General features: G+C 39.9%; 3 protein-coding genes across 5 annotated transcripts; 2 read left to right on the top strand and 1 right to left on the bottom strand.

Annotated features, from left to right (window-relative positions):
• Nucleotides 1-44: 44 nt before the first annotated feature.
• samd13 (sterile alpha motif domain containing 13) lies at nucleotides 45-2,590 on the top strand. Of its 2 annotated transcripts, XM_089001532.1 has the most exons (5): nucleotides 46-171; nucleotides 626-725; nucleotides 942-984; nucleotides 1,710-1,821; nucleotides 1,911-2,590. In XM_089001532.1, exons 3-5 carry the CDS (start codon nucleotides 947-949, stop codon nucleotides 2,052-2,054), a joined length of 294 nt encoding a protein of 97 aa, XP_088857658.1. In that variant the 5' UTR covers nucleotides 46-171; nucleotides 626-725; nucleotides 942-946; the 3' UTR covers nucleotides 2,055-2,590. The 2 variants fall into 2 exon arrangements, with proteins under 2 accessions (XP_088857657.1, XP_088857658.1); XM_089001531.1 differs by lacking the exon at nucleotides 626-725 and having other exon boundaries at nucleotides 45-171.
• A 145-nt stretch (nucleotides 2,591-2,735) lies between these two features.
• On the bottom strand, nucleotides 2,736-7,589 carry uox (urate oxidase). Of its 2 annotated transcripts, XM_089001530.1 has the most exons (8): nucleotides 7,378-7,589; nucleotides 7,007-7,219; nucleotides 4,776-4,892; nucleotides 4,126-4,204; nucleotides 3,856-4,042; nucleotides 3,634-3,757; nucleotides 3,155-3,238; nucleotides 2,736-3,089 (listed from the first exon to the last, which is right to left on the bottom strand). In XM_089001530.1, exons 1-8 carry the CDS (start codon nucleotides 7,396-7,398, stop codon nucleotides 3,018-3,020), a joined length of 897 nt encoding a protein of 298 aa, XP_088857656.1. In that variant the 5' UTR covers nucleotides 7,399-7,589; the 3' UTR covers nucleotides 2,736-3,017. The 2 variants fall into 2 exon arrangements, with proteins under 2 accessions (XP_088857656.1, XP_088857655.1); XM_089001529.1 differs by having other exon boundaries at nucleotides 7,007-7,589.
• A 180-nt stretch (nucleotides 7,590-7,769) lies between these two features.
• On the top strand, nucleotides 7,770-15,474 carry dnase2b (deoxyribonuclease 2 beta). The gene is made up of 6 exons (XM_088999901.1): nucleotides 7,770-8,831; nucleotides 8,959-9,133; nucleotides 9,390-9,468; nucleotides 12,638-12,799; nucleotides 13,148-13,345; nucleotides 14,123-15,474. The coding sequence occupies exons 1-6, from the start codon at nucleotides 8,737-8,739 to the stop codon at nucleotides 14,455-14,457; spliced, it is 1,044 nt and encodes a 347-aa protein (XP_088856027.1). The 5' UTR covers nucleotides 7,770-8,736; the 3' UTR covers nucleotides 14,458-15,474.
• Nucleotides 15,475-15,585: the final 111 nt, after the last annotated feature.

The following is a 15,585-nucleotide window of genomic DNA, read 5'->3' as shown; positions in this document are numbered from 1 at the left end:
GCGTGGGTGAATTAGACTCCACTTCCCATGATTCTTCACTGACTGGGAAAAGGAAGCTGTGACGATAAGCAGCTAGTTGGCTTTGATTAAATTTTTATAGTATCAAATGAATATCTTGCGCTGTTTGCTGGCAAATCACCACGGGAAGCCGGGAACTTTTTGTCGTCACACGTAAGTTTTTTTTTTTTTTTTACGGCGCGTATTGAAAAAAAAAAGTAATTCAAAATGTGTTCGATTTTGAATTAGCAAAGCCAGCTAACTGTCCGTGTTAGCTTGATAAATACAAGGCGGAGACAGTATATGATATTCGCTAATAATGTTTATTATGACTGTTTTTACAATTTGAGCCTCGCTGTGTTTTGCGATTAAAATTAGTTGACACAAATTGAAGAGCGAGCGCTTATGTTGACGCTATTTTATTTATTAAATACAACTATCATTGAAATGTGACTTTAACGGGGTCATTTTACCAATTGCATCTCGAGTTACGTTTTTTTTTTTGTTACTGACATAAATGAATTTGTCATGACCTTCTCGATCAATTTTCTCGTGCACGTTGTTTGTCTGCCTTTACTTTGGCATTTTGCTTCTGAGCACTTGTTTCCTAACGTTTTTATTCCGACAGAAACGTCGTTGCAAGTCAACAAAAAGAATGATGATAAAACTACCGACCTTACTTTAAGATCGGCAAGAAAAACTATGTGATGAAAGTTAATTGCAACTTTGTAAGTAGAAACCACTCGATTCGGGTTCATGTTGCTGATTAGTAGTTTACATTTTAGCCTGAGAATGAAAATCTTAATAATCGCGGAGTGACTAGCTTCTGCTTGCATATTTTACTTGGTGTTTGTGACAATTTGTTTAGTTATTGTTTGAGAATTACGCCCAGTAATTTCAATATGACTGGACTAATAGTTCATTTCCCAATTATTTTGTTGCAGCCGTCATGGAAGAAAAGGCAAACGGCTCTGTTGGCACCAAAAGGTACAATCTCACATTACTGAAAAGAGTAGCCTTGTTATGTGTACAGTCGGACGTGTGGGTAGAGTTGAAATCTATAGTCATGAAAGAGCATTGTTCTTTTAGAATACTGTAATTCCATGAAACGTAAAACTTTGATCTCCCAAATAATTACCCGATTAATGGCATGTATTCATTGGAAAAAACAAGTACAGTTTAAGCATGAGTAATTTCAAATATATTTCATTTATTTTTAAATCGAACATTAATGTCAAATAGATAACAATATGAAAAAAGAACACACATTCAACATTCAAATTTTATTTGAGAACTGAATGCAGTAATCCAACATAGTCTTGAACTTCATTGGTGCAGTTGTGTCGGTCATCACCTTTCGTCGTCTTTCAATTCACAGAGCCAGCCAAGTTAATGGGAGCCATTTTTTATTTTGCTTTTTGCTCATCTTCCCTTCTGTTCCACAAGCACATCTACATTGGTAATTTGCTTACTGTGTGCCAATTTCCTGAGATTGGGGACAATTGAAAAGTGAGGGAACCTGTTATTGATTGGCCTGCCAGCCTGTCTGCTAGCCATTTTTTTGGGGGGGTGAAGTGATGGGTTAAGCTTACTTTGACGGACCACTATGACCTTTGCATAGTTTTGCATGCACTGTTAGAACTTTTCTCTGCATGTTTTTAAGACTACGCTCAATCGAGAATCTTATAATGAACAATACGCTGCCTCTGCAGCCCAGTGGAAAACGGCCAGCTTCCAGATCCAGCCAACTGGGCTGTTGCTGATGTCGTCAATTACTTTAAAGCAACAGGGTTCGAGGAGCAAGCCACAGCATTCCAAGATCAGGTTGACCGACCTCGCCGCCTGAATGTTTTTTACTTAATGGCAACTAATGTTGGTGGCAATGGCAACAAAATGTATTCACTTCTTAACAGGAAATTGATGGAAAGTCACTGCTTCTAATGACACGTAATGATGTGTTGACGGGCCTGTCCATAAAGCTGGGCCCAGCGCTGAAGATCTACGAGTATCACGTGAAGCCACTGCAAACCCAACACCTAAAAAGCAACGCCTGTTAGCATGTCACCAGGAGCTCGTTACTCCACCGCTTCAGTGACAATCGACAACTACCTGACCAGCTTTCCATCGGCAGAGACTTCTCTGGCCACATGGCACCTTAAACAGGATCAATTTCAACATATTTTGAGAAACATGGGTGGCACCTATGGGGTCTCATGAGTTGTTTACCTTTTTAGCTCTTCTTATGTCTGCTGCTTCAGATTTTGTATATTCTTCATGTTTTATTTAAGACAAGAATCCTTGTTAACGATGGTGTTACAAAATTGTGATTTGTTAGTGTGATGTGTGTGTGTATGCGTGCATGTGAGTGTGTGTTTGTGTGTGTGTGATGAACCAGTGATGGTTTTTAAAAACGGTATTTGTACATAAGATGGCCTATGATTTGAAACACATAATACTTTGACATGGCAGAAAGTACAGATGTGGTACTGTTGAATTTGCCCAAAGAGAAAAAAAAGATGTACATGCTCTATACTGCGCAACTGAGTCCATGCATTAGCACTCTTCTACAAATAAGAAGGATTATACTTTTCCCAGATAAAACAAGCCTTGCTTGGTATTTTGGAAATATAAATATGTGTATAATGATGATATCCTACTACCTGTGGTGCTTCAACTTGGTTGAAAAGACAACTAATCAGGTGTGTGTGTGTGTGTGTGTGTGTGTGTGTGTGTGTGTGTGTGTGTGTGTGTGTGTGTGTGTGTGTGTGTGTGTGTGTGTGTGTGTGTGTGTGTGTGTGTGTGTGTGTGTGTGTGTGTGTGTGTGTGTGTGTGTGTGTGTGTGTGTTTTTAACCGTGTGCAACACTGGAATCTGAATATTTCACTTGAAGACTTGCAATAAATGGTGCTCTTTTCTCACCAAAGAACAACATCTGTTTATTGGTTATTGGTACTGAGACTAACGTGCTATGCATCATCCATGTTGCTGTAGTATAATTACTCTGCATTTGCTCTTGTGTCTTCACAGCCTGGCACGCTTCCTACGCACTGTCCCTGTGATGTTTCCTGACGGGTTGTCAAGGGGAAGAAGAACCTGTGACAGTAAGAAAAAAAATTCTGTCAATAAATGACATCACAATTGACCCTAACTGAACTTACTTCGCCCTTGTTCTCAATGCCCATTTTTGTCATGTCAATGGTGAAGTAATGGTTGTTGGGCATGATGATCTCAATTTCATCCACCTGTAAATCAGCACACACATAAGATAGGATTCATGAACTGGCCGCAACACTAACAGCTGTATGTCTCACTAAATGTCAGTGAAATCATGGGTTTTCTCCTCGGAAAGAAAGTTAATGATAACAGGGAATATCAGAATCTGGTTCATTGCCAAGAAGGTGAGTGAGAATTTGCCTTCGTGGTGGCAAATGATGACAAGTATGTGAATGAATTTTAAAATGGTGCCATAAAGAAATTAAATGTATGATGATGATGATGATGATAACACCAAATGCAAAACAATTCCATGGATGTGAAATAGCTAAGCATACGCAAAGATTAATTCTGTAAATACTATGCCTTGCTAGCCGAATTCTTAATGGGTGGAGTGTCAAGATGATAAAGTTCTGGCATTTACCTCAGGAGCGCGAGTGAGGACTTGGATTTGTGTATCATAAAGGGTCTTCTGCACAGAGGGTGAGAACTCTCCCTGATCAAAGGGACCTGCAAACCTCTCAATAATTGTGTCTTTGACGCATTTCCTTACAGGATAAAGGGGAATTTAGATGAAACATTTTAGCTTAGTCATTGCTGCTACGGTACAGGTATGTAAGGCTAATAAAGTGGATTTTGTCATTACCATACAGTGTCAAAGTTGACATCTTGAACCTTGTTGTAGCGCCATTTGGCGCAGACAGTGGTACAGAAACACCTGTCTGTGGCGTCTTGCAACATGGTGAAGCGGTCACGGAGGAAACCCACAAAACCAGACTGAGTAGTTTTCAACACCTTCATGTCCTTAAGTCCACCATGAATCACCGGAATGCCTGAGTAAGTTACAGAGAGAGAAAGTGTGTGCATTGTTCCACCCATACAAGCAGACGAAGCAACAGAAAGTTGATTTCAGTACCGTTCAAATGTTGTTCAATTTCACAAAATCGTGTTGTTTCTGGGTTGTAAATGAAAGCATGGACATGTTCCACTCCATTCTGAAACAGGTAAAGAAAAAACATGAGCAGTGGTTGTAATTGACCGGGAAACAATGTGCAATGTGTAAAGCAATGCAATGATGAAGACACGTGCAATACAAAAATTATGATTTTTTTTTTCCTCATGTAACAATAACATGATTACCTTATAACCTTATTGGCCCTGCTCTGTTTATGAGACTGAAAAGATTGCCAGACATGTTTGAAATCTGGATTTGCGCACATCTGGTTGTTGTCACCCATAATCATATGTTTCCCTTTTGTGAGCTTTTCCAGTTTATTTCGCATTCCTGTTAATTACAATGGGCATGGTACAGCTCTCAACCTCTCTGTGATATCTTTGTATGTGTTCAAACTGTACCCTCATATAGTGTCGAATTGTTGAATTAGGATTGATGCCATAGAAGGTTATTTAACCAGAGCATGTCTATTACTGTGTATCTGTTCAAAACAATGAGTTAAGGTGTGTTTTTGATTAGTGTTGAAAAAATAATGTGGCGCATGATTATGATAAAAACAAAATAACATCCTATGAACAAAGTTAACCTTGAGCTATTTTTTTGTTTGTTACCTTGTTCAGCCTTTTCCATGGTGCCTCCTCCATGTAAACCTTGGCCCTCAACACATGGTTGAAAGAGGTCAGGAAATGGTGACAAAGATCCAAAGAAAACTGCTCAATGGTCTTCACCTGACCATAAAACACTGTGAGGTAGGAGATATATACCGATACAGTACACACATTTTGTCATTGACAAGTACTCGATGAGAAGGTTTCTTCAGCCGTCATCTGTACAAAAGTGAAGGTTTCGGACGTTTCGCCTCCTATCCAAGAGGCTTATTTCAAACCGATAAACACGTTAAGGCAAAAATTAGTGCATCCAAAAGATAGGCTACCAAATGAAAAACAAAGTAATGTAGTTTATTCCATACATTGTAAGAATGAAAATTGTAAAGAGCAGTACATTGGGGAGACTCAACAAATTCTCAAAAAAAGACTTTATCAACATCGCAGGGATAATACTAGTGGGCCTCAATCGGCAGTACATTTGCACCTAAAAGCTAGCAACCACTCATTTGACGACAATGAGGTTAAAATCTTAGCGAAAGAACATAGATGGTTTGAAAGGGGCGTAAAAGAAGCGATTCTTATAAAACAACAAAATCCTTCGTTAAATCGGTCTGGTGGGGTGAGGTTCAATTTGGATCGTTCATACAATAGCCTGCTTAGGCAAAACAGGTTAGGCAACTTTCGCAATGCTGATGAGTGTCGTTATGCTGATGAGGTGATACCGGGGGCAGTGGGGGTAATAGGCCAATCGTTAGTCAGGAATGTAGGAACAATCAGTGGGGCCACAGGGAGGGGTCCCCCGCCCCTCCCAACCTGAGAGTAGGGACCTATCATAGCTGTGTCCGGCGCCACCATGTCTGGACATTAGGGATATATAAATGGGGCCGATACGACCAGTCAGACTTTAGTTCGCTGACGAAGCCTCTTGGATAGGAGGCGAAACGTCCGAAACCTTCACTTTTGTACAGATGACGGCTGAAGAAACCTTCTCATCGATGGACCACTCCTGTACGACTGAGAGCTTACACAGACGTATTGACAAGTACTCACAAACTCAAATAATTCCTAATCAGATGACTATACAATGACAGTGGCAACTTTCGTAATGCTGATGAGGTGATACCGGAGGGAGTGGGGCAAACAGGCCAGTCGTTAGTCAGGAATGTAGGAACAATCAGTGGGGCCACAGGGAGTGGTCCTCTGCTCCCCCCAACCTGAGAGGAGGGACCTATCATAGCTGTGTCCGGCGCCGCCATGTCTGGACATTAGGGATATATAAATAGGGCCGATACGACCAGTAAGACTTTAGTTCGCTGACGAAGCCTCTTGGATAGGAGGCGAAACGTCCGACACCTTCAAATTTGTACACCTTCTCATCGATGGACCACTCCTGTATGACTGAGAGCTTACACAGACGTATACAATGACAGAACTATGTAATTATATCTACAGTATATACTGCCTAATGCTATTACAAAAATATGAAATAGTATTATGACAATACATAAATATAGGTGTACTAGTATAGTACTGGTACAAAACCCACCAAATTCTACATGTGTGTACATCTTGACAAAAAAAATCACATTTGATTTAAAGTTGTAAGTTGTTCACTGTTTGCCTCCAATCTAACCTGCATCCACAAAAACTGCCTTTACAATGAAAGGTTTTATTTTATTTATTTATTATTGTTCAGTAACTTGAGCAGATCCAAAAATGGCAAGAAAGTGTGCTGAAATACATATAGGAAGTCTGCCACTTTGGGTTGAAGCAGCCAATTTGTCCATTCTCAATATCTCTACAGGATAGAATTATCCTTGGGAATATTTCCAATCACTATTACATTTGCACTGCACAAAGTCGAAAGATAATTGCAAAGGAATATACAGTACTGTATTTTCAATCTGGCACATTTCCCAACTTTGGTTGATTGATATGTGTCACGACGACGCCTTCAGTCCGAATGTTGGTAATCTTTTTTTTTTTTTTTTTTCCATTTTGGGGAAACTGAATGTACTTCAGCATAATTAACATGAACATGTATCATGTTTTTTTGCAGCCCTACATTTACAAACATAATCACACTAAATAATGAGACACCTTAAATAGATTTTTAATAATTATAAAATAAAAATAAAAACACTTCAGTATTGTTATGAGTTTTGGTTAGTGGCTTAATTGTGATACTTTTCACTATGGATTATGATTATTATTGGTCATGTGGTACAACCTACCCCTTTCAATTTGGCCAAGGCATGGACAGTGTTCTTGATTGTGTCAGTTGGGATGACGTCCGAGTTGTCTCCAGTGAGGTATTCCTTGTGGGACTTGAGGGTTAGCTGCACATCTGCCTGGAGCTTGATAATGTCATGGTGGTCCCCCTGTCTCCTGATGCACAACACTTTCACAGTGTTCTTGCCGTAGCCTGTCCGGACGAATTCGACATTCTGCCACATGTGAACAACAGGAGTCATTCAGCGTATCTACTGTCAAGGCTGAACCAATACGGACATCAAGATTTTGTTCACAATAACAACAACCTGAGATAGAAAATTGGCAGACATTCATTCTGGCAGGAGTGTCTAATATAATAATAATTACGTACCTGATTGAAGGCGCTTGCCATCTTGTCTTCCCCTCAACTGATCCTCAAGCGATGTGGCCCCGAAAAAAAAAAAAAAACAGAAGTTACCTGACAGGTAGAGGAGGTTTTGTATAGTGAGACATTCCACAAGAGCATGAGAGCTTTTTTTTATCCAAGCCGAAATGTCATTCATTCAAGCACTATACTGATACGTTGTTTATGTGTTTGTTTATTATTATTATTTTATTATTTTATTATTATTATAGTCTGACATTAAGAAACTAGGCAAAATGCATAATTGTGAATCTTTGACTCCACACTTTTTAAACATGGGGGTTTCTGAAATATCGCCAAAGAGTTGGGTTAGATTAGATTAGATTAGATTAGATTAGATTAGATTAGATTAGATTGGATTAGATACACTCTGTACAAATAATATCAGTTTTTTTGGTGATAATTTTTATAGTCTGAAACTTTCACAAGAATCGTAGTTTTAGAAAACTTGGGTCATTGAGCAAACTTGAGTTGTACTTCAAACTAGAATGGGATAGAATTTCACTTTCAAGGCTTTGATAATTTAAGTGTCTACAGTTCCCAAACTCTGGTTGAGTGGTGTTGTATGTATTATGTGTGATTTAACACAGTGTTAAAGAGGTCTCTATCCGAGTTCTTGCGAATGTTCTGCAGGCATCTGAAAATCAAAATGTCTGAATATTTGCCCACTACAACCTTCCAAATAAATAAGGTTCGTTAACTTGAATATTAAATATCTTTCCTTTGTAGTGTATTCAATGAAATATAATTTGAAAAGTATTTATGAATCACCGAATTCTCTTTTTATTTAGATTTTTACTCGACAGCCAAACTTAATCAGAATGTGTTCCATCCATTCCTTTTCTGTACTGCTTATCTGCTGACCCTCTATTATTGTAACCTATGTATATAGTATATGTGTCATTCATATGTAAACATATTTTTGAAGCTAAATTAAAGCACATCTACAAAACGGTTTTCCAGATGATATCTAAAATTCAGTTTGTATAAATTCTCTGCTAACACTTTGTTAAAAGCCAGACCTTTTCCAACCCATGGCGTATCATGGTACATAAATGCATAAATAATTGGAAACATTATCGTCATCAACAGCCAACACTTTATTTTCGAAAAAAAAAAAATCACATATATTAGTGTTGTAAATTTAACACCTCCCCCATTGCTAAAATTCTTACAAACTCAGCCAAACCACTGTCATAGGACTATATTGATCACTTCCTTTTTTGCGTTATGACTGCACAGTGACCACTTTCACAGTGGTTACTCAAAGACTGAAGATGAAACTTGTTTTTTGGGGTCCACTCAGCTGTGGACACTGAGGTCTCAATGGCCTTAGCACTAAGTGTTTTTGTGTTTTGGGCATTCGCTGTGTGTGATGCTGCCATTTCCTGTCAGAATGAAGCTGGTGAACGTGTTGACTGGTGAGCTGATTTATGCATTCAGACGAGACCAATAACATTACTGCTTCTAATCGATATGATTCATGTTTTACCTTCCTGCAACATTTTGGTATGTCCTGGCATAAATTCACTGTCTGATCTGCTGCAGGTTCATTATCTACAAGATGCCAACATACAAAATTGGTGAAGTGGGCAGTGGAGTAGACTACATGTACCTAGACCCCTCTCTTGGGAACTGGCAACTTAGTAAATTCATGATTAACAGTAGTCAAGGAGCCATCGGAAACACCCTCAGCCAACTTTATAGCAAAGCCATTAACAAGGTGATGCTTGTAATTCCCTTGTTCTCCTGCATTTATCACTCAACCACATTTATATTTTGGAGAAGCCGTTGTATCTTTCCAACGAAACTGCAACTTCTGCTGTAAAGTGGCACTTCCTTGTGCCGTTTGCTTTCAGCGTAATTATGCATGGTATCACTCTCTGTAATGAAATACTGCATCTGAATGTATCTACGGTGTATCATCAGTATTTGGACTTATAGTTTGATCTTCTGAAAGTGTCCTCTGTTTTCCTCAGTCTAGCAGCTCGGCTTATGCCCTCTACAATGATTCACCACCTGACCTCAAGTACCTCCAAGGATATGGACACACCAAAGGTACAGCAGTCAAGAAGCTATGATCTTCTGAGGGGGAATGTCTGAGTGGGTGCTGTTAAATGTATGTGCCTCTAAACGTTGCCTTATGTCAACAAGAACTGTCTGTAGTTGCTGGTGTAATTTTGAGGATTTTATTCTGGTTGTGTCAATGGGGTTCTAAATGCAGATCAGGGTTAATTACCACCAAAAATTTAGCTCTACATCTTCGGATGTAGAGCGAAACGTCCGACACCTTCCAAGAAGTACAGATGACGGCTGAAGAAACATTTTCATTCAGGGGTAATTTACTTTATTTCCTTGAGAGTGTGGACGATAGGTCTAGATTTTTCTTCCGTCGTGCTGAACATACCCGATAACTGAAAACGATCAAGATTGTTCACAATTTCAATGCAAAAATGTATTTACTTTTAGTCATTTCCACTCCCTCATTGTCTCGATCAGAACACATGACAGCATTGTTCAGCTGATGTGCATCATACTTTTGAAGCCAGCCACGGGATGCTTCGAAGTCTTCGATGTTCAGCCATGTGACAATTAATGTGATGTTTGCATTTCAATGCAAATTTGAATCAGGTTATCACAGATACTTGTACTACAATTAAACATAAGGTAGGACAACCAATTACGTGGGGTCACTGCGGGGCATGCAGTAATCAGCCTGGGCTGGCTAAACATGGCCAATAGACCGTATACTATGCAAGGCCAAAGGGTAATTTTAGACCAGGCGACTGTACGTAACTGAGCCATGTTAATGTTGAAGGGTTTTTCTTATATTCCTCTCATCATATATTTTAAATTCATGGTTTTTGAGTGCCAACTCCATGACGTACTCCTAAAATGTAAATCCAGATAGGTCACGCAGCGGGTGCCTTTATTCAGGTAACAGGTTATGAGAAATCATATTGTACTCTATCATGTATTTCTTGACCAATCCTCACCCTTTGTAATCCAGGGACATTTTAGGAACATGATCAAGATGATGTTGATGATGAAATTAGGAGTTTTAATAACTGAACATTTCTGTATCTTTTTCAGGGGGTTTGCAGTAAATAAAATCTAAATCTATCAATATTTTGGGCTGCTTAGATTTATTTTAGTGGTGCTTGAACTACCCCAAGAATGGGCGAGACATGCCTTCTGTTGACACACTTGCAATGAAAGTGTTTTGCATATGTATGTTTACAGGATCGTCTGTAATAATAATAATAATAATAATAATAATAATAATAATACATTTAATTTACAAGCGCCTTTCTGAACACTCAAGGACACTTTACAACAAAGACAACACACAAAACAGTAAAATCATGCATAAAGCAATAAATAATAAAACAGCATAATAAATTAGACCATGTAAGCAAGTTTAAAGAGGTGGGTTTTCAGGTGAGATTTGAAAGTAGGAATGTTGCGGATTTTGGGTGGAAAGTGAGTTCCAGAGTCTAGGAGCGGAGCGGCTGAAAGCTCTGCACCCCATCGTTGTGAGACGGGCAGAGGGCGTGTAGAGGTGGAGGGAGGAAGAGGATCTGAGGGCCTGAGTAGGAACGGAGATTTGAATTAGGTCAGACAGAGAGGGGGGGCAAGGTTATGGATGGCTTTAAATGTAAACAGAAGTATCTTGAATTCAATACGGAGTTTAACAGGGAGCCAGTGGAGCTGTTGGAGGACAGGAGTGATGTGGTGAAATGAGGGGGTTTTTGTGATGATCCGGGCTGAGGAATTTTGGACTAGTTGGAGTTTATGGAGACATTTTTGATTGACCTCGAAAAGAAGTGAATTACAATAATCGATACGGGAGGTGACGAGACTGTGGACGAGGATAGCAGTGGTGTGAGGGGTGAGAGAGGGACGGAGACGATTGATATTGCGGAGGTGAAAATATGCAGACCGGGTTATGTTATTTATGTGGGAGTGAAAAGATAGTGTGCTATCAAGGATGACACCCAGGCTCTTAACCTGAATGGCGGGGGACACGGTAGAATTGTCAATGGTGAGAGAGAAACTGTTTGCTTTGTGAAGGGTGGATTTTGTACCGACAAGGAGAAGTTCAGTTTTTTCGCTGTTTAGTTTGAGAAAGTTATGAGAAAACCAGGATTTGATTTCTGAGAGGCAAAGTGTAAAGGATGCAGGTGGAAGAGAGGCGTCGGGTTTACTGGAGAGGTAGAGCTGGGTGTCATCCGTGAAGCAGTGAAAATGAATTCCAAATTTGCGGAAGATATCACCAAGGGGAAGAAGGTATATAATAAAGAGAAGGGGCCCCAGGACAGAACCTTGGGGCACACCAGAAGACACAGGGGAGGACCGTGAAGTGAATGAGGTAATTTGGATAAACTGTGAGCGGCCAGTGAGGTAGGAGTGAAACCAACTGAGTGGGGTGTGTGTCACGCCTAGAGTGGAGAGTCAGTTGAGCAGGATGGGGTGAGAAATGGTGTCAAAGGCCGCAGATAGATCAAGAAGGATGAGAATAGAGAGGAAGCCGGTATCTGCTGCTATGAGAAGGTCGTTCGTGATTTTTATGAGGGCTGATTCAGTGCTGTGGCGGGGACGGAAACCAGACTGGACTTGTTCGTAGAGGTTATTGTGAGTGAGGTGAGAGTGGAGTTGACAGGCGACGGTTTTTTCGAGAATTTTAGCGATAAATGGAAGATGCGAAATTGGACGTAGGTTATTGAAATCATTGGGATCTGAACCAAGTTTTTTCAGGATTGGTGTTACAGCTGCGGTTTTAAGAGGGACAGGAACAATTCCAGTGGACAGTGAGGAGTGAATAATAGCTGAAATAAAAGGGAGGAGAGCAGGTAGACAAGATTTGATGAGGACAGTAGGGAGGGGGTCAAGTTGACAGGTGGAATTCTTGGACTTGGTGATGAGGTCAGAAAGTAAGGAGGGATGAGGGAGTTCAAAAGACGACAGCAGTTGATAGGGAGTAGGAAGGTTGGGGGTGGGGGGGGATACAGAGGAGCCGAGGTGCTGGTGGATCTTGTTGATCTTTTCAGTGAAAAACAGAAGTAGTGTGTTGCAGGTGTCTGAGGAGTGAAAGTGTGGGGGGAGAGAGATAGGGGGTTGAATGATTTTGTTGTATAGGGAAAACAGAGTCCGTGAATTCCCACTGTTAGCATCAATCAGTCCTGTGTACCTGTGTTCAGAGTTACCTTTTTCTGCCTTCCAACAGGGGTACTGCTATTTGACCTTTTCCAGGGCTTCTGGCTCTCACACAGCATCCCACATTTCCCTTCATTCCCAGAGATGGGTTACCTCTACCCATCCTCTGGCAAAATCAACGGACAGACTGCTATATGTGTGAGCCTCCACTATGACCAGTTTCTCCATGTCAGTGAGTGAAGGCCTTGTCTTGTCTATAATGCAAAACAATGAATGCGCACCTGTGTGCGTATGTACGGCACAGACACACACATGTAGAACTCACACATAGGTTTATGTATTCATTATGTGACAGAAAGTCAATCACATTGATACTGTATGTAGTATGTTTATTGAATTTGGCCTTTTAAAACATTGAGATGCAAAATACATCATATGATATCAAAAGAATACCTGACATTGAAAACTAAGTCTATGTAGCTATATTAAAACACGTAGTCGTACACAAAAGTAATGTTTTCTATCTTCTAAATTATTATTTTTTCTAATGCTGGTTATTTCTGATTTTCTCCAATGATAGCACAACATCTGGTTTATCTTTTTCCACGGATGTACAACTGCTCTGTCCCTTCCGCATTTGCTACCAAACTGCCTCAGCTGGCCCAGTTGTGTGCTGGCCAGAGGCCAAAAGCGCCTTCAGATAAGAGAATGGACCAGCTCGTCTCACTAAAGGGAGAGATTTTTTACACTTTTGCCAAATCTGAACGATTTGTAGATGGTAAGGTGATTTTCTTTCAGTTTTGTATACATTTTATTTCTTTTGCACACTAAAATCAGAGAACTGCAGCTCTTTGTTTTTGTTTTTTAACTTCAGATATACGGATGCAGATGTTTATACCCTTCAAACATTCAGTCTGGATAATGCACTCTTCAAACTTGAAAATATTTAATTACCTGCGATTGCTAATATTATTTTAGCAATTATTATTTAGGTAGCTGGTTTGAGAAAAGAGGATGCATTAAACCGGGTTAGATTCGCTGCGGCGATCCCTGAAGGGAAAAGCTGAAAGGAAAAGAAGAAGCTAATATTTCTGACAAGTCTGTTCGACCACAAAAATAGAACAATGCCTTCCTTGCATTGGTTAATTTTCAGTATTTTCTTTTCATTACATTTGTCGGTTTCAATCTATTTTTGGTGATTGCTATAGCCATCTCGTTATGTAACAATGGGGTACCAACAATTTGTTCACATGTAAGAATTATCCGTGCCGTATGATCAAGTGCAGAAAGGTTATCGCACTCAACCCCACCCTGCCCATGCAACACTGAAATGTCAAAGGCATCATTTTCTACCAAATTTGTTGTCATCATTCAATCTTTTTTGTTATTTCCAAATATTAGCCTTGTCAAATGCATTATTAAATGAATGCAATTTCTAACACACAAGCTTTTAAAGCTGTCTGAATTGAGTTATGCCATGCTATATACTGTACACCTACGGGTTGAGAAAATGATGCGGGGAAACTGAATTGATTTCTGACTGTCCATCATCCAGACATCTACGCTGGCTGGGTGGCTCAGGTTCTGAAAACAGACTTGCTGGTTGAGACCTGGCAGAGACAAGGCCATGACCTGCCTTCCAATTGCTCCCTGCCCAATCATGTCATGAACATCAAGAGGATCCGTCTTCCCAAATCCGTCCCATTCCATTCTAAATTCGACCACTCTAAGTGGTGTGTATCACGGTCTTATCAGAAGCACTTGACCTGCTTGGGAGACCTGAACAGGGAGGTATCCCAAATGTGGCGTGGTGGGGGGCTACTGTGCTCCTACAACACATTGATGTACAAGCCTTTCAGAGAGGTGGTGGACTGGTACATTGGAGGCTGAACTTCTTATTCTTTTGGTTATTATCGAACACATTTTTCTCTAAATGGCATGTATTGACTATCAGAATTATCACCTACCAGTTAATCCATCCCTCATTTTCCGACTATTGATCTTGCCCTGATAAATGATAGATTTTTACTTTTATTTTGAAATGGAGGAAATTTCTCACAATGGTGTGACGTCTTAGTTTCTAGCCCCCCCCCCCCCCCCCCCCATATTGTCAACATGGCATTTTTTTTGGGGGGGGGGGTGACAAATTCAGTCAAGAGCACCTCTGCTGTTTGCAGTCAAGTATTGCACTATATATTTTCCTTGTGATTCATTAACAATTAATTCAATCAACTTTAAACTTACCAATGAATAATAAATTATAGTTAAGCCCTCCCTGTATACTATTTCATGCTTGCTTTAGCAATGAATCTGAAATGTGTATGTCTGCTCTCTTCAACGTTGGATATTCATTTGCTTTACGTGACAAAAACAGAACTGCCCGGTGGTCCATTGATTAGCGCGTCAATCTAACAGTGCAGAGGTTTTCTCCGGATACTCTGGTTTCTTCCCACATTCCATTAACATGCATGGCAGGCTGATTGAACACTAAATTGTCCCATGGTGTGAGTGTGAGGATGGATCGTTGTATATCCTGGGTGCCCTGCGATTGGCTGGCAACCCGGCTATTGCCTAAAACTGATTTGATTGGCTCCATGACCCCCACAACCCTTGTCAGGATAGGTGCATTGGAAAATGGATGGATGACAAAAGTAGTTTTCTGCTAGGCCAATTGGTGGATCATCAGGTGATGAGAGGCTCACTGGAAACTCACATTCAAGGCCAAATTGATGACAGTATAGTACAGCATGTTGCAAACATATGTATGCAGTAATAACTTTGTCTTTTTATTTTGGTGTTTATTTCTTTGTTTTGTGTTCTAAACACTCGAAAATATATTTGAAAAAGATTACATTGAAAGCTGTATATTTTAAAATATATTAAAAAATAAAACACTAGTGTATGTCTCCTTCTTTCACCACCCCTGTATTATTTTAATATCTAATTTATTGAAACTTATTCATGAGGTTCATCTGATGTATGCCTACATTTTCACCGTCTCTGTATTTTGGGAAAATC

This window comes from Hippocampus bargibanti, linkage group LG07 (genome assembly GCF_051943395.1).
Source record: "Hippocampus bargibanti isolate YZ-2025 linkage group LG07, ASM5194339v1, whole genome shotgun sequence".
Lineage (NCBI taxonomy): Eukaryota > Metazoa > Chordata > Actinopteri > Syngnathiformes > Syngnathidae > Hippocampus > Hippocampus bargibanti.
This window is presented reverse-complemented; position numbering and strand designations above follow the sequence as displayed.